The 24739-nt window shown below is 37.2% G+C and overlaps 1 protein-coding gene across 1 annotated transcript in view; it reads left to right on the top strand.

Annotated features, from left to right (window-relative positions):
• The window catches only part of LOC139130555 (teneurin-3-like), a 121396-nt gene that overhangs the window by 76915 nt on the left and 19742 nt on the right, over positions 1–24739 (top strand). Inside the window, 5 exon segments of the mRNA XM_070696303.1 lie at positions 1189–1439; positions 18390–18509; positions 21628–22185; positions 23510–23620; positions 24006–24200. Coding sequence (XP_070552404.1) covers positions 1189–1439; positions 18390–18509; positions 21628–22185; positions 23510–23620; positions 24006–24200 — 1235 coding nt within the window.

Raw genomic sequence — 24739 nt, 5'->3', positions numbered from 1 at the left:
ATTTCACACTCACATGGCACATGGTAATCATATTGTTTCTGTGGTCACAGCGGTATTAAAAGCATAAAAAAGCAACAGTAATTATTTAAAGTTGGGACACCTTTCGTGGAATTTTAGTGTGCAAACCTTCAGTGAAGGGATAGAATTGTAGGAAATACTCTTGATAAACTGTAACATGTTTCTTTGATTTGGTAAAGAGACTCTTTTCAAAGTGCAACACTTGCGTGCTTTGTACTCTCATTGACAAACGCGACAAATTCCAAATACTGTAAATTAAACCAAAAAATCTCGTCTCCAGTGATCTTCATTTCAATGGCCATAAAATCTAATTGGAAACTGAACAAGGAATTCAAAATTACCGTAATCCGCATTTTGAACGTGTTTTTGCAAAAGTTTTTCAGTGGCACAGACATGGAAGCGGAGACAGACAATTTTTTCTTCAGAACAAAAGAAATTAATTTCTCATCATGTCGGTCATTTTTCATGTCAGTTGATGGGAATTATTGTCAGTAATGTAAAATGTAATGATCACAAGAGGATCAAAAGGCCCTCATATCATAGTGACTCCAATCAGAAAGGTTTTTTTCCCCCTCCCATGCATTCATTACTATGTAGAGCTTGTAAGCTTTCCCACTTCCTGGCTCATCGGGAATGCCTCCAGCATATTATGGTATTACAAACTTTAATACACAACAGGCTAATTGCCGCTAAGTGCACCTTAGAATTATGGATTGGGAGTGGAAAGATTTTGGAGGTAGATTTGATTGTTTGAACAGGTTGCCCTGCCCCCAATTGGTGTCATTGTTTAGAAAGGGGCCGAGTATCTGTCTAGTCATTGTGCGATGTCTGCTCTGTCATGTTTGAAAAATCACTGATACTCGGGAGAGCACTGTATCAAATGTTATCAAGAGAGAACTGTAAATTCTGGCTATGAGAGTAAGATTTTCTGAACAAAGGAAACAACATTATTTAGAACGATGAATATATGATACCTCAGGCAGAATAACTAAGTGTGTTTTGATAAAAACAGCCCATGTGATGTAAAATGAATTACTTTTAAATGAATGGAAAGTGTTTCTGTAGGTCAATATGAAGTTTACTCATGAAAAACTTGAGCTAAAGAATGGTATGTCACCTGGTTTATTGTTCATCTCTGACTGATTGTCCGATCACTCTTCACCATCCTAGGTATCATCACTGTGAGTATCCCAGTAACGTGCCCAGCCCGGCCACGACGGCGGCTACCACACCGCTACCGCCGTTCACAAGGGCGCTTCACAATGACTTCAGGCAGCCGCCTCCCAAGATACAGCCAACCAAGAGGCAGAAGAAGAAAGTGAAACCACAGAAAGTGTGCGGTGTGAGACACTGGAAGTGTCTGGCAGTCGTCTTTATTTTAGTGACGCTGGTCCTAGCTGCCGTGGTAGCGTACTTTATAGGTGAGTTTGAAGAAGCCATCGTGGTGTTGTGCCCATGCACTGATCTGCCATCAGGCTCTTTGCTGTGAACACAGCTGATCACATTTTTCAGAAAACTGGAAAAAAGCTCATGTTGCATTGTGCCCAGAGTATTTTAGAGATGAACCAGCTCTGGTGAACGATGTGTATACAATTGCAGAAATGATGGGCTGAGATAGTGCAACAACCAGGTCATTTGTTTCTGTGAGTCTTTGTATAGATGTACCTCTGTGATGCATGTGTGTGTGTACATGTATCTCTGTGTGTTTGTATATGTATGTGCCTGTGTGTATACCTATTGGTATGTGTATGTGTGTGCACTTTGATGTGTTTATTTAACGACTACTTTCGGCATTTTACTGCCCAAGTCATGAAGGACACAGTAATAGGGACATTGATCTCCATTGTGTTTTATGACCCAATGTGACAGTCGTTAAATCCAGGACAATAAAAGTCAAACAGCTTGACCCTATCACCTTTGTTTCACAGTCTGTAGGTCAGATCACCTTATGTATAGCGATAGGTCTTGTCTAGGGCTGATGATGCTTAAAGGCTTAACAGGACGCTCTGGATGAGGTTTCCCCCATTATGTTATCAGTATTAAAATTATATTGAGAAACTGAAAAAAAAACACGTGAAACATGCATGGAGAAATACAAAATTCTTAAAAATGAAGGAAGTACAGGAAAAATATAATTATTAGGGGAGATGCAAATGAACTGTATAAAATTGACGATGCAGCCTCATTAATATTCAGTGGATGTCATTTTGAGTGTTCTCTGTGGTATAGCTGAGTCTAATGTACCCAGTATCAGGCCACTTTCCTAATTTGCAATCTCAAAAAAAGGTCTTATCAATGCAAAATGGCTTGTTATCATTTATCATTGAATTTTATGCAATGCATCCATTTTATAGTCGTATATTGAATTCTGGCAGGGTTTTTCATCCAACGCAGGAAAGCAATAAAAGCAGATCTGATGAAGTCGATATGAATTCAAAAGTAAATGTGGAAATTAGTAACCTTTGTGTGACCCTCTTAGCAAGCTGGAATTGGAGGAAAAGAAAGAAGTGTGGTTGAGCTGTGCCACCACATGAATTGTTCTGTCTCCACAAGGATGCAGATCTCAGTTCAAATTTTAAAAAACACTCTGGAAGAAAACAGAAATACATGAACTTGAAAATACAAGAAGACAATTGCCTAGTGTCACTCCTGAAGGTTTCTTCCCAACTTAAGTTACCAAAATATCAAAAGAAATTTTCAACAAAAAAGGAAATTCTTGATATGAAAAGACATTTGATTATTGTAGTTCGGTCAAGTTCTTAAAAGACGACTGTGAAGTTAAAGAGTATCACAAAAAAAAAGTAATCACGTGATGTCAGAAATATGAGGAGTTTTAAGGAATAACACACTCAGAGAAGTAAATGAGATATAATGTAGCAGTTTTCCTTTTAAGAACAACAAATACGCTATTGATTTCATACTATTACGATGTCTGGCTTGTAAAGAATAGCCAAATAATCTTTTAAGTGGTCTTAAGGATGAGCCTAAAGTGGACAATTTCTTGAATGTCTTGCATTCTGGGAAATAGCGTTTTGTATAACTGTTGTCTTGTCGGTAAACATTTGAATTCTGTTGAAGTGGGTGAACTTAAGACAGAGAATTAAATTTTTATTGGAATTGGCAGATAATTCAATTTTTACTGGACTTTGCAGGTAAAGTGTTTTAGTACAAGTTGTTTCCATCAAATTTTTCAGTGCAAATGTCATCAACCTCTGACACATGCTGTCATCGCGATCTATTCACGGCTGAGTTTTTGATTGGCAATGCTGTCCTTAGCGCGACTTTTTGGCCAGTCAAGTGTTTTCGCTTTGTCATTTTCTTTTTCGGCTGTCAATAAATTTGCTCTGCCCGCACTGTAGAAATATCAAACCTCATTAGTAAGTTCCCCTAACTGACCGCCACCCTGCCAGTACTGTAAAATAGAAATTGTTAAATAACTGTCTATATCTTGACTTAGGCTAATCATCCATGGTTGTCATGTTTGCTGTTCAATCAACTGCAGATATTCATGACTTTGTTCTAACAGGGTTTTTTTCTTTCCACTTTCCAATCATTTGACAAAAATGGCAAACATCCAACTGTTTTATCTCAATAAAACCCAAAAGGGTGTCGTGTTACAGAAATATAAGAAATATCTCTGAAATATTCTTGACCTAGCGGGAAAACAATCCATTCGTATATGTTGTACTTCTGAACAGTCGTGCAGTCATTCTGAAGTTTGCGTGCCATGCTGTGAATTTTTATTGAATTTTAAAAGGTGTAGTGTTTCCTGCAGCGTTCATTTCATCAGTGAAGTGAATTTGTATTAAATATTAACAACCAAATCATAGGGGAGGAGCTTGTAGAAATTCCGCTGGGGGTTATTTCAGCAAGTCAAAGCCATCGATAGCGGTAATGGTGTTATAGATGTGATGGTTCAGTGGGCTGTAGTTCTGTTCAGACAAAAGGCATACTATTGACAGTTTTCATACCTTGACAATACTGGATGATACAGGATGGTTTCATCGTAGAAATTTGGTAAATATTTGGGGTTTTTTAACGATAAGGCTCTGAAGTCATAGTCCATTAAGATATGAAAGTGCACTATCTAAGAATAATATATAAAAAATGTTTGGTAAAAAAATGGATGGTTTGATTGCAGAAATTTTGTAAATATGTGTTTTTTTGGATGATAAGACTAATGTCATATTCCATTAAGATTTGAAAGTGTGTTATCTCAGAATAATATATAAAAATATTTGATAAATCTAAGAATGTGTCACATTTTATCAAAATGTAAGTTGAAGTAAGTGTAATGATAAAAGAAGTGTTGTCAGGAGTAAGGTTGTATCAAGCCTTGTGTTGTACAAGGTAAAACCTGAAAATATAATGGAGAATATATGATGTTGATAATATTTTGTTAAAAGTTCATAGTAGTCCTGATACTGACCCTCCACCGAGCAGATTGAAAAATAAATCGCTGAAAATGGCTTTAGCCTCTTTTCTAATAGGTTTCTTGGGCCTGTTCTAATCTGTATTCGTTCAATGGCTCCCTCAAGACACAGTTCAAATTGTGTGTTTTCGGTGATTATTTTGCCATGCTGAGATTTCTGTCATCCTGCTGTGTGGGGAGCAGTGTGTATATTAAAGGATTCTGACTGTCTCTCTGTCTGTCTGTCTTTCTGTCTGTCTATTGATCCATCAACAGTGAAAACATCGATCAAAATTTGTTGCATAAACCATGAGTGAAAATGAATGAATTTTCATGGCGCTCATTGAAGCAAAGGTCCATTTAAAACCCATTGTACTGTTTTGTCTATTGTAGAGTTGAACATGACATCAAACTCTTCCCCTTCATGCACATGCTCTTCTGTACACGCAGGTCCATCTACATTTAGTGAAAACTGGGATAAACCAAAGATATTGGGAGGGGCAAATTCAGTACAGTGCATTATCTTAAGCTATGCCATAAAGTATGTTAGTGTCAGCAACTTATTATATTCTTGGAAGCAAATCTTGAATTTACTGTAAGAAAATACAACTAGTAAGAAAAATCTTTAATAATGAATTTTTTTTTTATAATTATGCTAAATCTTGACTGTGTCTCAGATCGAATGACCAAGACATTATGAATGTTGATTATGGACTGTATAGGAATTATTTCACCAGGGTGGTAGTTTGTGTGAATTAGTATTTGTTTTCAACCATAGAGTGTCAAAGCTGGTAAAACAACTGATGATTCAAAGGCTCTGACGTTTTTAGTTCTATCGCATAAAGCACTCGTTGTGTGTGATGTCATAATTTCCCTTTTATTCCCAATGGTGAATGAAAATGAAATTAAAGACAAGTTTGAACGACTTGGTGCATTGTCTGAAGGCTATGTTTTCAAAATGCCTGGATGTTGAACATTGATTTGTTTATGCTATCTGTACTTTTTACCAAGTCACTTTGCATATTGGTTTGCAGAAACAATTGTATGATGATATCGTGACTTTTCCTTCAAGTTGGTGCTGATGTAAAACATGTATGGAAATTTTGCACACCGAGAAATTTTCCCAACAGTTTGTCTTCAAGAACAAATATTTAAATGACTGTTTAGTAATAGTCACTGTGATGAATTTTAATAACCAAAATATCACTCTGATCAACATTCACTTTTAATTTTCTACTGCAGAGTATTATGATTCCTATATTACTAATTTTCTTCTCATTTTAAGACAGAGTAATTCTCAACAATGTATCTGCTAAGTTCAAGTTCTTAATTGTTTCCATGCATATTAGTTAGTGCAATGTTTTACTTGAAGAGTTTTCCAGTCTCCCTTCCGGTTGTTGCTTTCACCGGTATCGTCAAATACCCTTAGGCCGGTAATAGAACAGATGAAATATATGATCAGCAGTGATTCTACTCTCTTGGTTTCATTTTTCACATTTCAAGATCATATCTAATCATCTGATCAATGAAACATCATTTTACAAAGTATCATGAGTTAGATTTTGTAATCGAATATTACATTACCGACATAACTGTATCTGCTTTTATCACTGTCACTGCCACTAAACTAAACTTGATAATCACCATTTTTGAGAATCAAACAAGATACTTTATCTCACAGGGTTTTTTTCTCAACGTTTCTAGTCTGAATGTGTTATATCTCATCTACTAAGTAATCAAAAGTAATCATGCAAGCACCACTCTTTTTTTTCTCGCAAAATACAGAGAAAATGGTACAGTGGTTGTAGAATTGCAAAATTGTCTTGCCAACTCTGAGTGGATATGCTCGCATTTTCCTTTTATTGCCATGGAAATTCTCTGGTAAATTGATCGGAAAATGTGGGAACGTTTTGTCCATTCAGTTACATTACAGAAATGCATGAAATTGCCGAGGGGAACTTGAGGTAAATGCAAGAGAACAAGTAAACACATTAGTGACTTACTACTCACAGTGTTAGTCTATCTGTCTGTCTATCTGTGTCTCCAAATGTGTCTCTGTCTGTTGTCTGTGGTGTTGAGTTGTAAAATTCTCATTTATTCTTTCAAATGATACAATCTAATCGATGCATCATGTTTAATATCTGCAAATCTCTCCGTATCAGCTTCCGTTGGATTTGTGATAACAACTTCCATAACGCATTTTGTAATTATTCATGGAGAATTGCCTTTTCCATACTAAATGGATATGCTGACATATTCCTTAATGTTAAAATGGAAATGTTTTTGGGTGTTTTCCAAACTTGGAATTCAGCCAATTTTGCACCACCTCTCTCTTTTCAACTCGTGTGTAAAGATTTAACAGTCCCTCTGAGTGCTGTTTTTCTGTCATCCTACCAAGAGACAAGTCACCACTTTGCACATTATTTAAGGGAAGTAATTATTCTACTGGCTACAATATGTTCAATCATCAGCAGTTAGAATTGTGTTTTCTCTAGGATCAAACACAACATACTTCTGTTACCAAAATTATGTGTTGTAAGTGTTTACACCATATTCCTGTAAGCAGGGCTTGAGTAAATAGTTGACAACAAACAACTCATACATGTCTCTCCATTGTACTGGAACTGGTCTACACTCATTCCAATGAAAACGTAGGCAAAGTGATGTGATGGGATGATGACTTCATGCCTTTGAAAAGAAATTAATTTGCAATTGCATTTGAGACTGCAGATTCATTTACGAGATTACCGTTTCAGTCAGAGACAAGAGCCATAATCAGTTTAAACAAAGAGATTTGATGTCATTCAACCAATATTGTGTATATAGACTAACCATAATGTTGAATAAAAAGCACCTCTAGCTGCAGTGTCTTGATGTTTTTTACCAGTGAAATGTCTTCTTGAACAAAAGAATCCAGCTCCAATCGGCAAAGAATGACAAATTACCCCTCTTCTGTGATGTCTACAAATATTTGACAATTTTAAAGCCCAATACAATCTCTCCTCAGTAAATACATGGGCAGGCTATGCTGAAAGTGGATGTATACAATGAAAGTGTCTCTGATATGAGTGTTTGCTGCTGTTAGAGTTTAAACAGTTGAATGTTGTGGACAAGAATTAAGTTTCCATTTGGGAAAGAAACATGCCCCCCCAAAATACTAACTATGGTGTTTATTTTTGCTTCACATTGACATGTGCATGTATACCGCTATAATGTCAAAAATACAAATACGCTGAAACCAGAGAGTGTTCTATGTTTTTGATATCCTTTGATTTTGTAAGAAATCATTGAAGAACCAAACAAGGAGAGTCTTTGTCATTACACAAATGATAAACTTTTAATCAAGATCTAGTCATGTTTTATATGTAGTAAAAATTGGGTAAACGTACCAACATCATATAGGAAATTGAAAATGTCCTCCAATATTGCAACTTTGGCAATATCCGGCTAGCTAGGAACTCGAACATTTGTTAGTTAATCTAATATCAATTAGAACTGGTTGACTCCCAATTGTCGATCGTATCTCTTCTTGTTTTCCTTTTTGTTTCAAATGAAATGGAATTGAAATGGATTGTTTCTTGAGTGTAGCCTCAGGCATGTTTGCCATGAGCTAACGCAGGAACACATTACCAAGGAGCTTATACAGGAATGTAATGGAAAGTGTTTGAGGAAAATGCAGATACGTCTGCCAAATGAAGTGAAATCTTGTGCTCAGAGAGTACCTCATTCACTTGGGTGGATCTAATTTTCCCGATGAATTTCAATGACGCAGCATTTTCTGAGTTTTCATAATTGGAATTTATTGAACGGTTAAAGCTGTCATCGCGCATTACATCAGGACTCCGCAAGACGTGCAAAATGGAAGAAACAGTTTTGTGGCGGAGATAAAAAACCAACAAGACGGGTTAATGAACGCACCTGAGCAGAAAGTTGGAGAGCAGAAAAAGTAATGAAATGTATTGATAACGTCGCTCTGTCTTGTGTGTCGAAATCTCATGAGATAGGGCTGTGATATTACCATGTGAATGGCCTCGGACAGATCAGCTTCATCAAGGGACAAGATGCTCAACAGGCGTGTCTACCAGCACTTTATTCTGATGTTATTTCTTTATGCCGTCAACATGATAAAGCCAGGGTCCTTTGCCACTCAGAAATGCATGAAGGGATAAAAACGTGTTTTTTGTGGTAGTATACAAAATAAGATGCATTAAATTTTGATAGAAAATTCAATATAAATTGATACACACATATATTGGCGTGAACTCTAAAGTTTGTGGTTTGTTAAAAGATAATTTGTGAGACATGTTACACAGTTGACTCTACATGGATATTTATTATTTTCTCAATTTTGTCCAAAGAATGAGGTCTGTAATTCATACAGGGAAATGCCTAATGGTTGCATCGATCCAGAAGGCAATTCCACATCCAGTGGCAAGTTATCCTGTTATGTGATTGTGAAAAGAAGTCAGGCTGCTTTGTTGCCTCCGGTACGTGTGAAATACAATGACCAGATACAGCACTTTTGCCCTGGAGTCAGAAATTTGGTGACTTGCTCTCCAGGTGCATTGTGGGTATGTGGGTAAATTAGGCTGAGCATGGCGTAGTAGTGTGTTAACTGAAATGGTACATTGAGTGACATATACATTACATGGACCTAATTTTTGCATGGTTCTGTATTCATGGATGTGCTGTTCAATCAAGAACTTGAGACGATCACAATTAGATATTGTGGGTTTTCTCTGTATTCTTCTACAAAGCTTGTCCTTCCTTCATTGGGTGAACTTTGAAATATATGCGTCACTGCATACACACTTTGTCCACTCATATCAGTATTTAAATCTCATAGATGATGTACTACTAACACAGGTCTGATTTAAATGAGGAATTCAGAAACCGGCTTCTTTATTAGCGCTGTACCTCTCTTTCACTGCAGAATACAAAGTAATTTTAACACAAGTAATTTGGTCCTAATTACCACTAAGGGCCCATGCACATGTACATGTGTGCTTAACCATTTTGCTTCTTCTATAAATGCGTGTACACTCAAAATTGTACGAACCCAATTTGTTGTTAAGTCTCTATATACAATGGTAACAACCATGATTTGGTAACAATGTATGCACACACAGGTTTTTAATCAGTGCATCCCATTGTGATCTGCGCACATACACATGTCATTTAGAAGGCTTGTAATGAAATTGGGTTTTACAAAAGCTTTAGTACAATCTTGATTTACCAAAGAAGTCAGGGGAGGGGTACCCAGTACAAGGCACTTATTGGGATAATTCTCTCTACTATTGAGTCAAAAGTGTCAGTGTTAAATTGGTTTAGGGATTCATCCAGTATTGTATTGTGACATGTTGGCAGCAAGTGTTGAAGTTTACACTTCTGTGTACACTATGAGATAATAAAGGCTAGTTGTATGATGTCTGTTGTGACGGCGATGACTTGGAGAGAAAATTATGTGGTAGCCGCTCAGAAAACAGAGTATTCTTTTGCTGACACCCAGGAGAGAACAATGAATGTTGCAGTTTCACGGAGACACAGCTTGAAGCTTTTGTACTAGTTTCTTACCAGGCTTTACCCAGGATACAATGGATCTTCATGGAAATCTGATAAGACGATGAAAAATTAAATACAAAGAAACGTCAGTGCATTAGTCCTTTCATTGCGCCACAATCTGTCATTCAATGTTTGCTCAATCTCTCACACTTTTTTTTTACTTTCTTTCTCTGCATGAGAAAAACATATAAAAGTCAGGCTGTCAGTTTGTGCACGCAATTAGCAAATCATACTATGTAGCTGATTCGCTGGAAAGCCCTAAAGGAACGCTTTCTGTTTTGAACAGTGGTACGGGTTCACTCAAGATGCGGCATTGAGACAGAGTTGAAATTGAGTGGCCGTGAACTTGAAGAAATCGCCTACGTTTTGGGAAACATAATTATATAGTTGTTGGACTGCAGTAAATATTAAATTCTTTCTACATTGTATCGCTCAGTTACATGGTACGTGTCGTACTAAACAGTACTTCAGTGACAAATACACCTATCCTGATGTTTTCACCCCAGGTATTTTATGCATATAGAACAGCGTCTTTCTTAAAAGCCTGTCTAATTAATTTTTGTTTCAAATTTGATGAACTGGAAATTAACCTTTTATACTGTCATTATTATTTACCTTTGAACTGAAATGAATTCACTTGTGCAAAAGCCTTCCTGTTCATGCATTTCATTTTCACCCAGAATAGGATACACACACACAGTACTCAGTGTAATGTGTATTTGAAGGACAACTGGAAAGACTGGCAGAATTCAGCCGTGAATCTGTGCTTCACAGTGTGCCTCTCAAAGCGTAAACCACAATGTGTACATTGTCTTCATAGTTCATTACTGCCAATGTTAATTGATGTGTGACTGGTTTCGGAATAGCTTTGACTTTGACTGAAATGATGGATTTAATAGACGCGGCAAATGAACAGTCTGTCTGACCAAGGACTTGCCGTGGGCAGTGTTCCGTTTTTAATCCAGCTTCTGACTTTTTGACTATTTTGTGGGCCCGACAGACTTGCTTTCTTTTGTTTTCTCAAACACTATTAAAAGCCAATCAGAGATTGATCTGTGTCAGTGTGTGGATGCCGACAAAAAAGTGATCACAGACATAATTAGAATTACAAAGAAAAGAATCATTGTTTTGGAATTGTAAGAATTTAACGATCAATGAATGAAAATTCAATTAGTGTTTCATGTTTGCTGGTATAAAAAAAAGCCAAAGGCGATGTTTGAGAATAACTGACACTTACATGGCACCTTCATCACAAAATGTTGCTATTGTGAAAGGGTTGTCAAGTTCAACATAGAAAGGAAAATATCTTTCAAGGATGTTTGCATTCTTGGTCTGCGAATTTCAAATGTGCATGATTGTCCAAAATGATCAGTCAGTGTCAATGTGCAACAAAACCCAAGCCGATCTCAGGGTTTTAACAATTATGAAAGTCAACATTTTGTAGTTGTAGATTGTCAGATATATGTTAAAAAATAGAAATCATTGATAGTCATAGTGGTTGGATGCAAGATGATGCTTAAAACATAGAATAGTTCCGCATTGCAGTGATGCCTTTCATCATGAGAAGTGTGGGCTGTAGATGTGAAGTCAAGGAATGCAGACATTGATAATACTGACCTCTTCAACCTTGATTACTGGTTTGCTAATCAAGAGAGACTGACCAAGACAGTGTACAAATCATCTAATCTGTTTATGAATGTGCAAGTGAGGTGAACTATTCACCTCCCTGCATTCCAGGCTTTTTGCAGTGAAAGATAGCCACCTTCAATCAATAATTGAATCGCAAATTACATGATCAGCAGTGCATAGGTCGTAAAAACTCTCATCATAATTACTTTAATAATATTTGTATTTTATCGTTAATTTGGTGGGAGTTCTGGAATTCCACAAAGGAATAAGTGACAGATGCATTCAATGTGAAAAATATGAAAAATGAGACTGTTAATTAAAAACAAGGAGAAACTGTTTAGTGATAGACATTGGTATTGTCAATAGTCAAATTAGGTTATAATTCATGAGATAAATGTAATGAACAAAACTGATAGGATTTATAGATGCTGATCTAAAGGCCCCTTGGAGTGTCAAAACATGGTAACTAGGGGGTCTTATGTAATATTGATACAACAGCACAAATAATGGTTCGTCAAAAGTTTTTCTTAATCCATGTGAACATTACTGTTCCATAGTTTGCAGTGAAGAATATTAGTCAGAGATGTTTAAGGTGGAGGTCTTAGGTAAAAGGTTATCGGAGACTACTGGATAAGCACTCTATGATTGTTTGAATATGTAGATTTCAGAGAAATTGATCAGAAAGGGCTTGAAAAGTATGATTTGCGGGAGATGTGAATCTGACATGTCATCACGATAATCTAACAGAACTTGTTGATGAGTGTGAAAGTCTCTAACATCCTCTTAAAAGGTTTAATCATTAATGGATTTCTTCAATCCATTGGGTTTGATTTTCTCTCTGATGAACTCTTAAAAAATCCCCACTTTGGCAGTTTCCGAACGGGGATTGGTTTTCTGTTTTGTCAATGATGGCATTTAACATCACTTAAAAAGGTAAGGTTCATCGACGCTGCTTTCACGGTGATGGCTTGTCAGATATCTCTTTCCAAGCAGGAAAACGGGTCTGGACAAAAATTGAGATCTTCCTGGCCCATTGCTGATGTATTCCACGAATTGCTAAAAGTGTACTATTTTTGGCTGTCTGTTCATTTGAAGTGGGAAAATCACTTGTAAGCAGAATTTGTAAATGGCGTACTTCTCAGACTCTTAGAAATCCTGACATCTGCATTTGTTCAAGTTGAATGCCTTTTCTTGATAACGTCTTTTCCTTCTGTGGTGAACATGCCAGTTTTTCAACATGGATTCTATTTGATTTTGAATTTTGAGTCAAGTTTTAGTCTCCTACCACTATTACATGCACAATGGAACTGGGATTTCTCAAATTTTTCTGTAAATAGTCAGACCAACCATTACAATTTGGAGAAATGATCATTTTGGCATCAAGTATTACATGGTAAACATGAAAATGTGATCAACTGACTAGATATACATGACTTTTAGTCAATGATACAAAATGTACTAACATACATATCGCAAGGTCACAAAGGGCAAGTTAATAGCGGTTGTCATGGTGATTTGATCCTTGTGAAGTAAAGGGGCCAGCCTGAAAAAAAAATTCCGACTGTAGAATCATCAGAGAAAGGCCAGAGAGGTAGGGGTTGTTTTCCAGGCTTGTTACACTGGTTTGTAGCATCAAGCATGGATCGTTATTCCGGCAGAGTTCATGCAAAGCACACTTCTGGGAGTGCCCACTAGATGTTGCCTGATGCTTTTGCTAATTCGCAACCATTTATTATCGTTTATTCCTTCAGCATGTTTCGAAGCATTCATTTAATGAATTTAGAATTAAGAGCAAATAATGCTCTGAGCAAATGAATGAGATTCCAGATGTCGCCCTGCATATATGTATCTAAAAACTCAGTCAGTCAGGGAGAGTGGCTCAGCTGATGTGTTCTGTGAACTTGGAACGCGGCCAAGGCAAGAACATGCAGGCTACTTTGGACATCATGTAGCTTGCATTGTGATCACTTGGATGCAAAGACACCACATCGGATATCTTTGATCTTTTGATTAGAGAACTAGGCATGGTTATGAAATAAGAAACCTGAAAGAAAATCATTACTGCGTTGGAGGCGTCCCCCCACCGTCAGAAATCAGTAATACATACACATTGATCAAAAGTTACTAAACAGGTTTCTGGTTCATTAGCCTGGCATACAGCGGCAGAATTGTCAATGAATAAGAGGGCTAACCTTAAAAACGCTATTTATATCAAATCTTACCTGTTCTCTGAAACTGACAGCATGATTGAACAAGAATAATATTACCAATTCAATTTGAGAAACCCTGAGAATAGGATAAAATTTCTCAAAATTGAATTCTGCGCGTTGTGTCACAGTCGTGAATCATTCCAGTATTGATATTTTTTATCGACGTATTGCAGTGGGATTTCCAACATGCTCCTGTTCAATATTTCTTTTCTTTCCTGTGGTCACTGGCGATTGTTTCTGTAGGTGCTATTGATTATATTTTCCAAATTCAAAGGATGCGACTAGCTTCATTAATGAGATTATATTTTGAGATATGTGTGTGGCAGGGAAATCTTGGAGGTGTTTGCCTGATAGGCCTTAAGCATTATTATCAGAATGCAAGTATGTCGGTGTTTTCAAGCGACCTCATTTCTTTATGCACAGAACAGTGAGTCTCCCACAAAGTGAATAACATGTTCATTTTGATGGGTAGAACACACTGGTACCTTGGCATTTTGGCAAAGCCTGGATTTTCGATATGCACTTCCTACCCTGTATCATAAACAGCTGTCGAAATCATTGGTAATTTGAAACAAGAAAATGATCCAAATCATTCTGATTATGTTCAAAATGTGTGAAGCGCACAATAAAAAAAACTAAGATAACAAGCATCTGGTTTCTGCATGGTTGCCATGGATACCATGATGCAAAACGTGTCCTGGGAAGCACCTTACTCATGCACAGAGCACCATGCCCTGCTGTTGCCATAGTCACAGCAAAGAAGACACGGCAGGGGTTATCTAATTGTGATTGGCAGCGGGCACTGGGTTTCCAGTCCCTGTGGCTGTGCTGCAGGTGCAGTTATTTCGCTCCATTTGCCGCGTGTCAGTCTCCCCACCACATCATCTGTCCCCTTTGTGATAACCTAGTATCCCAACAAGACTGCTGCAGAAGCATAATTGCACGGCCTCTTTTCAGGTCTGTATTTTTCTTGGGCAATTGAAAAATAGTTTGGAGGTCCCAGCAGAAACACATCTATATGTAAATGAGGTAATTATTAGCAGAGTGACTTTTAGTTTGCGCCGCTCTGTTGCTCAATCAGGCAAGAAAAAATTACGGCAGGTAACATCTTGAAAGGTTAGCAGAGTCCATGCCTTTTTTCCTAGTATACACTCTATCATACTTCCACCGTTCCTATTACCAATCTGCCATTTCATCATTCTTTCCTCATCACAGTAGGGGACAAAAAAGATGAAGATATTAGCCGGGAAACATGATATAAAATTCATAACCATGAATAAAACATTTTTTCATGAATTGAGAGTCAAACAGAATAAATGTAAGTTTTGGCTGCCGTTGTTAGGGCATACTTTTGATCATATCCTACATGCAGTGTCTGTATTTTTAATGTGTTCTTTTGTCAGAATGTTTGAACCAGGAGATTTGTCTCTCTGCAAAATTAGAGAATTAAAAAGTGTACATAACAAAATCTTGTGCCATAGGACAGCCATTCAGCGTGGGAGTGTCATTATATGTATGTCTTTGTATACATGCATGTATTCACCAGAGAAATAATGATTATCTTATAAAAATATTTTGACAATCCACTCTGAATGATGATAATGGCAAATCTTGAATCTGGGCACAGCCAGGGAAAAGAACTTAAATATGTAATGGGTCAACCAGAACCAGTCATGAACCTGATACGCCATTCAATTATCAGTTTCAAAATGTGAACAAATTGCAGAGGGGAGACTATTAGAACTTCCTTGCAGGTGTATATATGTTCAGACATAAGTTCAGTGCAGGCCTTGAATGTCTCTTTATTTTTTCAAGAAAAACTGAAAGCAGTGAAGGGCCAAACTCAGATCTGAATTTGAGTTTCAATCATATTGTTTTACAGGATTAATATTTGTGCAAGACAAAGTAAATGTCAATTGCCCATAAATAGGCAACAGTCCTTTGATGATTATTTGAGTGTTGTGACTGTAAATACCAACTTTATAAAATGTTGTCGATGACCATTTGCTGGAATCTCACCTTTGCCTTTTATCACTTACTTCACTTTTGTCAGATCCCATTTTGTAATTTTATGTCCAGAGTCGTAACTTAATTGTTTTACGGAGTTCCAACTCTGCTTGTGAATGTTCCGTCTTTCCAAAAAAAAGAACTCATTCCCTGTCATGAATCGTGGCATCAGTCCCGTATTGGTGACATCAGCACTACTAGTTGTTTGCAGTTGTGGTTTTGCTATGTATTCTCTGAAAGTGTCTTTTTTTTTCAATTCAAAGCTGACGTCTCTATCTTTCATTCACCTTCTGTCTCTTCTCCATGATGAAAAGAAATAAGTAATTTAAGTCAAGTGAAACCACGAAAACCTGAGCAAGAAAGGAATGACTACTGCCCACGGTAAAAATGTTCCTTTGTCCAATGCCATGTTCAGAGGTGCGTGTCCATTTTGTAATTGGATAGCCCGTGTGTATCCCCCACTGTTAAAGCCCATGGGAGTAAGGCCCAGGATGTGTGGCCCAGTTGGGAGAACAAACAAACAAACTAACCACTCCACTGAACAAAAAGAGGCATTCAGGAAGATAGACTCGATTGGAAAATACCAGGGTAATAGCACTTGTGTTCACCTTCAGTGTAATTGCTTGCCTCCGGCATGCCCAGGTAAAAATGCAGGTGGGCTGGCGATTGTTATTTGTTTGTTTTAGTCGGTGAACAGATGTTTTCATGACCCCTCTGTGCAATATTCATAATGAAGCCATCACTCCAAGTGGCAGATCTAAGGTCAATCATCGATTGATGAAAGATGGGCTTTGATTGGGTGTTTACCACTTTGAAGTGGTACACTGGTTGAATATGAGATGAAAGTCTGATAGGGCAAGTCTTTTGGGTCTCAAGATGCCATAACGTCTTGAGAAACTGCCGGAAAACTAAACCAAGATGAGAGTTACTTGATTTTTAAAGGGGTAGCAGCTTCTTTTCAGTTGAAGCTTTTTAGACAAGTTCTTTGCATCAAGTGAAAAATTTCAGTTAGTCCAGTGCAAAACCAGTTTTTGCCTTGAAATACAAGACCACACTAGAATATGATTTTGACCATTTTACTCATATACATGTACCTATGAGACATACAGAGATTACACAGCATATGGTAGCCACAGCTTTCCAAACATATCAATCTCTGCCATTTGAGAGATACCATGGGAAACAAGAATCCGATTAAACAACATTTTTCTTCCCACAGAGAATTTAAAAATTACATCATTTATACTTCAGAACCATACATCAATGAGAATAGCTTGTTTAACTCGTATGAAAATCACAATAAATGTGTTACCCAGGGTGTTTATCTGTTTTATATCTTGAATCACTAAATTTGAAATAAACAGCTTGTAGTACACGCTGTCATTGTACAAGTATTTTTCATTTTGTGTGGAGACGCGACGTAGGCATAATGCCATTGAATTATTTCTCAGAATTCTTTCAAAGGAGGATGCTTGATTGCTTCATCTTCACCACAGCAGATCAAATTTTTTGTGCCCTCTGCATGGTACTGTTTTCATATTGTATTCCAATATAACCATCTTAGTACGTTGAAACCGATAACAAAATCTTACAGAGCTTAGATTGAAGAGCTAGTTCTTCCAATGAACTGGCACAGGATATGTAAAAATAAAAGATTTACTTTCCAATATCATCATCCTCTAATCTTTTGTTGCTCACTAAACTCACCTAATAGTCAAGCCGATGATCTTGAAAGTGCTTGCGATATGCAGGATGTTGGTTTAGTTTATACGGTTAAAAAAACATGTTTTGAAAGCAGGTTAAGTCTGCAGGAGTGTGTAATGTAATTTGAAAGTGGACACGTTAATATGTGGTATTCAGCCAGGGAAAAAACTAATTTGTTCAAGATTTTCCGCAAAATGCCCTAGAAACCTACCTTGCATCCTTTTATAAATTAGTTTCTTCTCAACACAGAGATCTCAGACTACAATTACCCAGGAGTCATTGCACAGTCGTTTTTCTTCTCACTGAAATCCAACACGTGTCCTGCTCTTTAGTCATAGCCATTTATTTTCCACAAAATTCCTTGAATTCAAGTTTGCTTGCCAGTTTTCATGGAATGTAAGAAATGTTTTAAAGGACTGCATGGCTTCTGTGAAAAATTTCAGTTGAGGAGTTTGTGCCAGGAAGCTATGTTTTTACAAACAGATTGTGGGAGGATATGTGTTGTACAGTATCTAATAGCTTTATCATGCATAGTTTCTCTGCTGCCATTGGTTATGTGGTGTGAGTAGGAAAGAAGCAGACTTTGAAGAATCTTGCATTAAGCGTCTTTTCTAAAATGATGCAAAAAGGGTCAGCTTTCTGGGTCTTTAACCGTCACTGACTGTGAAATAGAATGAGACAGAAGCTGAGTTCTGTGGATAGGTTATTTTCACAGTTCAGCTTTAGCTCTGACCTCGCCTTCAACCCTCGTTAGCCTTAATTACCGAACGCTCAGTTCTGGGAAGACTCATCGCAGGATTGAACATGAAACTGATACAGGGATATGAAATTTTTATTTGTTTCCATAGCGACGACGGCCCTGGATGTCAACTGGAATGTTGAAGACCAACCGGGTCATATGGAAGGCGGTGAGGGCATTGAAGATAGCACAGCGGATAGTCTAAACACATACAAGCCAATAGATACAGGTGAATGCCAATTTCACTGTTGCCTGCAATGCTGCGTCTCTTGCAGTCTTGCTCTGAAACTAGAATCTAACCTTTAACTGCTCTATCAACTTTCATCTCATTCCAGTTCTTACTCTACTCGATGTTATTTTGATGTTTTTTTTTGCGACTGGGGACCACTGCATGTAGCATGACAATAGGGAATGCCATTAGATAGTAGAGATAGAAGATAGTCAGATAACCTTTGTAGCTTGTATTTTTTAACCAGCATGTCTAACATCATCAATTCCGTATGGTGCTCCATTCAAACAAAGATTAGTCGGTTTTTATCTGCAGCGTTTTTGTCTGTATCACAGCTTGCTATCGAAGAAGAAAACATATAACTGACTGTAACATCAATCGTCGCAGAGATGTTGTGATACCGTGGATTTGCTATCATGGTACATATTTTGAAATGATCAGTATGATTTTGTGAAAAAAGTTGGTGTCATGGCCTCTCTGTTATGAATGAAATACTTGAATACTCCAAGCCAGCTGTTCTGATTTTCCTGCCAATTTGAGATATTCCGGATAGCCATGTAATTTTCTTGGTTTCATTTTGCCGAAGCGTGTTTGTCTCTCAGTTTCCAAGCTTTCAAAAGTATTGTGGTATAAAAGAGCAGACTCAATTTCAGTACATGTATGTAATTGCAGGACAAGACTTTAGATGGTTATATTCCATATACACTGTAGTCAGGTTTGATGCAGCATCCAAAGTTATCAAAAGTTCCATAACATGTTTCTCTATCTCCAGCTCCCCTTGATGAATTACACTCTGAAGAAGTCATTTTGAGGTAGAAAACGCCTCGGGGACAGATATTGATACTCTAAAACTTTTATAATTCTTTTCTGTTATACCACTTGTGGGGTTCACTTTAAAGCTCTTGGTGTAAGAAAACTTTTCACCGGCTTATTTTTGGAGGTTCAAAAATTTTGTATTTCTCCATAGAGTTAATACAGAGATGGTGGCCATCTTTAATTTTCATATCGGTAGATCTTGGGTTATTTATCTCTAGTTCCAAAATTTGCACAGAACCCCCATTTTTTTTCTTTAGTTTGAAAGAGAATGGTGAAAAGATTCCTTATGAAAAGTTTGAGCAAAAGTTTCAGTCTTAAACTTTCGAGGTGCATACTACCTTAAAGCTCGCTCTGCCATCCAAAGGTTGGCTGCTTCAGACAAAACGACTACAAAATTTGCAAATTTGATCAACAGAAAAACATCTCAAAGACATTTATGCTTTAATCAGACTGAAAAAAGAAACTATTTATTCATCAAAGAATCATCAAAGACATGCTGTACTTGAAGAATAATTGAATATCATATCTGTTGTGAGGATAAAGAAGATAACTTGTCATTAGGATGACAGTAATATCATTTCGGACATACACAGATCATAGAAAAATGCCATAAGGTTGCTTCAGAGTGTTTATAGGTCTTTTATTGATACTATTAAAGCTACTCAGTGTTGATCTCATATTTTGAACCCTATCCTAACCGCACCATATCTACAATGATCAATGTCAATTAGCACTAATAGCCGCAAATTTGGTTCCATTATTCAATTTATCTCTGTGCTCAGGAGGAGATGCAGGTTGTCGATATTCAGGTGTGTAATCGATCATTTAGGCAGCGCGTCCCGTTCGTGTCAGAATCATAGTTGTATGACATTTAGCTGACTGGCTGATTTGTCAGTTTCTTTCGATAACCATAAGACGAACATCAGTGTTTTTCTGTGAAAAGAATGCGTTACCATGGTAGCAAGTCGATTACTTGGCGAGTTCAATTTGGAGAGTTGTAAAGATAGCTGATAAGGGGTAGAACGCTCATAATCCATTAGTGATTTCCACATACCTCTGTACACTAACAAGTGTGATGAGGGGGTACTAGAAAAACTTAAATAACAATGGATTCATGTTTTTGCTAAAGCAAGAATTTCTTTAGCTGATATCGGGGAAATATTTCCCACGGGCAACTGGTACACAGCATATGTACGATTAAGAAATTTCAATTCAGATCAGTCCGCTCAGTATAGCTGAGTACGGTATATGGGAAAATATGGTCTGAAATATTCAGCTTACATTTAAGAAAAATGAGAAATTTTGTGGGCATTAAATTTATATTAGAGCTGGCTTGAGAAAATTGAGAATTACGAGTCTTATATATGATGAAAGTTATCCATGAGGATATGGTTATTGGTTAATTTCAGCAGTACGGAAATAATAGAAGGAGACGTCATGTCATGTCAGTTTGTTGATTGCTGATAATTGACATTTTATATGTCATAAATAGTGAGCCGTGTATTTCCACAAAGCTTGGCTCTAATTAATGTTCTTGGCAATTTTTACATCTGACATGGTGAGTGATGTCAGGTTGACCCTGGTGACCTCAGAATTTTCGTCAGTTCCGTGTTCCATGGTAATGTCTTCCTCAAAACTGGCATGTTTCAAGAAATTAATCTCAGGCTCATTTGGTGACTTCCTGTTGCTTTCCTTATTGCGTGTTTGTGGCGTCCATTTTGTCTTCGACAAATTATACTACTCTCATGTTCTCATAATTGATTTATAATAAATACTTGTAGACAAGAAAATTGAATTTTAGCTGGAAAAGTGTGTGTTGGTCATGGGCTTACACAGCATACATAGTTTTGACTCAACTAACATTGGTTATCCACTTCTATGAGGTGTATGCACAAAATAATAACAACCCTCACCACCTGTTTTACCAGTACTAACATGCTAATTATAACTACTAATCTCATGGTAATATTGGAAAGCAGGTGTACTGTTGTAGATACACAGAAACTAATCTAATGAATTTATTTCTTTCATTTTGTTCCATTTATTCAAATCTAACATTAAATCAAGACTGATATGCAGTGCCCTAGAAAGCTCAACATCATTGGTTATATCATTCATATAGTGGTAAACATCTATTTGTGGAGTGATATGCCAAACACAATTCAACAGATCAGCAATGACTTTCTAAGACATACTGCTCATCAGTCCTCAAACCATTTCCATGCTTATTCTATCATTCCAAAGTTCACTAAACTCGAAACACTAATGATAACTTTTTCCTTTTTTTTCTCCATTTCTACAGTTTTTCAAACAAATATATCGCCAACCAGGGCATCAGCAATAGGCCTCGGACAATCATTCAAAACTGAAATTCCGCCAGGCAGCTTTTCAAGAACACTTCTGTTTATCCCAACAGCAAAATTTGTAGAATTTAATGTGTCTGTGCCAAAAGACTCTCACCTAGCTGTGTACGCTAGGAAAGGACTTCTGCCAAGTCACACGCAGTTTGACTTCATGCAAGTGTTGGATGGCAGCAAATTCTCACCAGAAGAGGAAGTTGAGATCGACCGAGAAACACGGAGTGAGGGACATTACTTCATTCCAGTGGTGGAAGAGCTACCCTTCCATGTGGAAGGCACGGAAGAAGAAATCCATCGGAGAGATGTCAGAGACAGTAAAATGATGGAAAATTCTCTTTATAATCATTTTGAACAGACGAGGAAAAGAAACAAACGAGCCACTACAGTAGTTGTATATCAGACCTTTGTACAGTACATGTTATTAGGCCATTGGCATATTGCAATATATAATGATGGAACATTGCCGGAAAAAGTTTCCATGACGACGTCCCCGCACCAAGGTAAGTCCTTCCTCGTCATCTTTGTATCCCGCCACCGAGAAGCGTCGTTTACGACCTTCTACTCTGTAAGCCTCAAGTTTCTGTGACAACATAAACACTCAAAAGTAAATATTGCTGTTCTGAGCCCATCACTTTCAAATGTTTCCATGGCAACCTACATTCTCTAAAGTGCAGGTTTTTCCTCTTCCTGTATCTCTGGTATCTCTGATCATCTTCAAGTTGTCCGGTTTGATAATTATCCGTGTGCAAATTCCACTCTGGTTCCCTGACTTGTATGCTGGGTGACCCTTTAGCAAGTTATCTCACGCATGTACATTCATCATGCTGAGATCTGTCCCTTTAAAGCTTATCCCCAGTGGGTGACCTTTGCCCTTTCCAGAGCTCTGCGTCATCACTTACATGAATCAGAATCAACAGTGAAAGTGTATTTCTTCTCGTCTACCATTTCTTAAATACTTTTGCTGACTCTTATTCATGTCTACGCTCTGCTTACACATATATATAGTGCAGAAAATTGTTTCTCTGTGTATTTACCTACTAGCAGAGACTCCCCAATGGTTTAGTTATATTGAAATTATGCTGTACATGTCCAACAGTATAAATGTAGGCATTATTTGACTTCTATGTAATTCTGATCACATCTAGAAGTCAAGAGACCCATTTAAACAAGTCCACAGTATTCCGTAAAACAATCCGGCTAGAATGTAAGAGTCATTCAGAACAGCGTCAAAGAAAATGTCAAAATTTTCATCTTGAACAGTAACCTTCGAGCGAAAGAATTCTAGAAAAAAAACACCTGCACAGTTGTCATGGAAATTGGCATTTTTCACAATCCAACACTGTGAGGGCAGTATTTATGCTTTTTGCTGTGTCACTGGCTTAGGCTAAAAAAAATAAATTCTGCTGTTCCAATAACATAGTTTTCAAAAATAGGGTAGGTAGGTCGGCAGGACTTTTTTTTATCAAAATCTTTTTATTTTTAAATATGCATTTTTCAGGGGTCAGGTCGGTCAAACACTGGCCACAACATTTCCAGAAAAATGTATCATACATATAAAAGGAAAAAAACATAAAAGACATTCAAGCAAAAATCAAATGCCAAGTAACGAACGCGTGATTTTACAGGGTTTTGCTTTCTTTTTTTTACTTCCGAGTTTATGTAGCTCTAAAAAGTTTAGGATCGGCAAGTAAAAAATACTGTAGGTCGGGTTATCAGAACAGCACAATTTTTTTTTGTTCGGCCTTAGAAATATATTCTACTAAATCAGATACCAGCATGGTTAGAGTGATATGATTGTTGATTTGATTCTTTTTGTGCTGTTAGGACCAACTGAACCGGATACAAACTGTTACAGTGGATGTAGTGGCAATGGTAGATGTGTTGAAGGAAAATGTGAGTGTTACCCAGCCTACACTGGTGATGACTGCTCCATTGGTAAGCATTGCATTATTCCCAATCCATATGGAATTTACCTAAGGAGAAATGAGAATCTTCTGTCTCATTTCCCTGTCATGTGTGGTTTAATGGAAAAGATGTTTTTCATGTGTATCAATCCATGAACAGTTCCCTTACAAGATAGCCTGGCAGTATTTCCTTGGGGAAAATATGTAAATCGTGACAGATATGGAAAAGTCATATTTTATTATTGTGCAAATGGTGATAGTGACAAAGCTCAGAAGATACTTGTCTCTTGAAAAAAAAAGATGTTGTTGAGATAGAGGATAGAAGTAAGCACAATTAAGGTGTGAAATTTAGAAATTTAGCCACAATATCAATTCATGTCAAAATATACTATACTGTTTTGATTTCATCTGTCTAGGTGTGTGTCCAGTAATTTGTAGTGGTAATGGTTTCTATGAAGGGGGTACCTGTCTGTGTGACTTGGGATGGAAAGGTGTAGAGTGCAATATACCAAACCATCAGTGCATCGTCCAAGACTGTAATAACCATGGCGATTGCTTTGGGGGTAAATGTGTATGTAACCAAGGTTACAGAGGAGAAGTCTGTGAAATAGGTAAGGTGAACCACAGTAGCCACAGACTGAAATGAATAAGTTGTATGTTTCAGAATTATTATACATGTGTCTACCGTATCTTTGGCAAAGTTTGACAGACATGTACACCAAGACATTGAAACAAATTTATTTGCCTTGATATTTAAGCTCATTTGATGATAGATTTTTGCCACACCAACAACAATCTATTAACAACTTTATTCAAGAAAGTTAAAAGTGGAGTGTAAATATACATTGAAAATCACTGACAGCAAGCATTACAACTGCTATGACTTTACACAGAAGTCATGAATTTGGAAATTTAAATGCAAACATCACCGTGTTTTGTCCAGTCTCTGGCACTGAGAATCTCCCAGTGGAAAATAACTATTAAGGCTTAGCTGTATTGAAATTTTGTCGACGTATATCACTCAAAGGATGTGCAGCAACTTAGCTAGTTAATGCTCTATTTGAAACTGCCAATCACAGTCCCAAGATGATATGCATGGATCAGTCAGAGAAATTTATGTAAGATAAGACTGGTATGCTATCTTTCAAGA

Source organism: Ptychodera flava, chromosome 4 (assembly GCF_041260155.1).
Source record: "Ptychodera flava strain L36383 chromosome 4, AS_Pfla_20210202, whole genome shotgun sequence".
Classification (NCBI taxonomy): Eukaryota; Metazoa; Hemichordata; class Enteropneusta; family Ptychoderidae; genus Ptychodera; species Ptychodera flava.
Note: the sequence above shows the minus strand (reverse complement) of the source record. Positions and strands in the feature narration are given on the sequence as shown.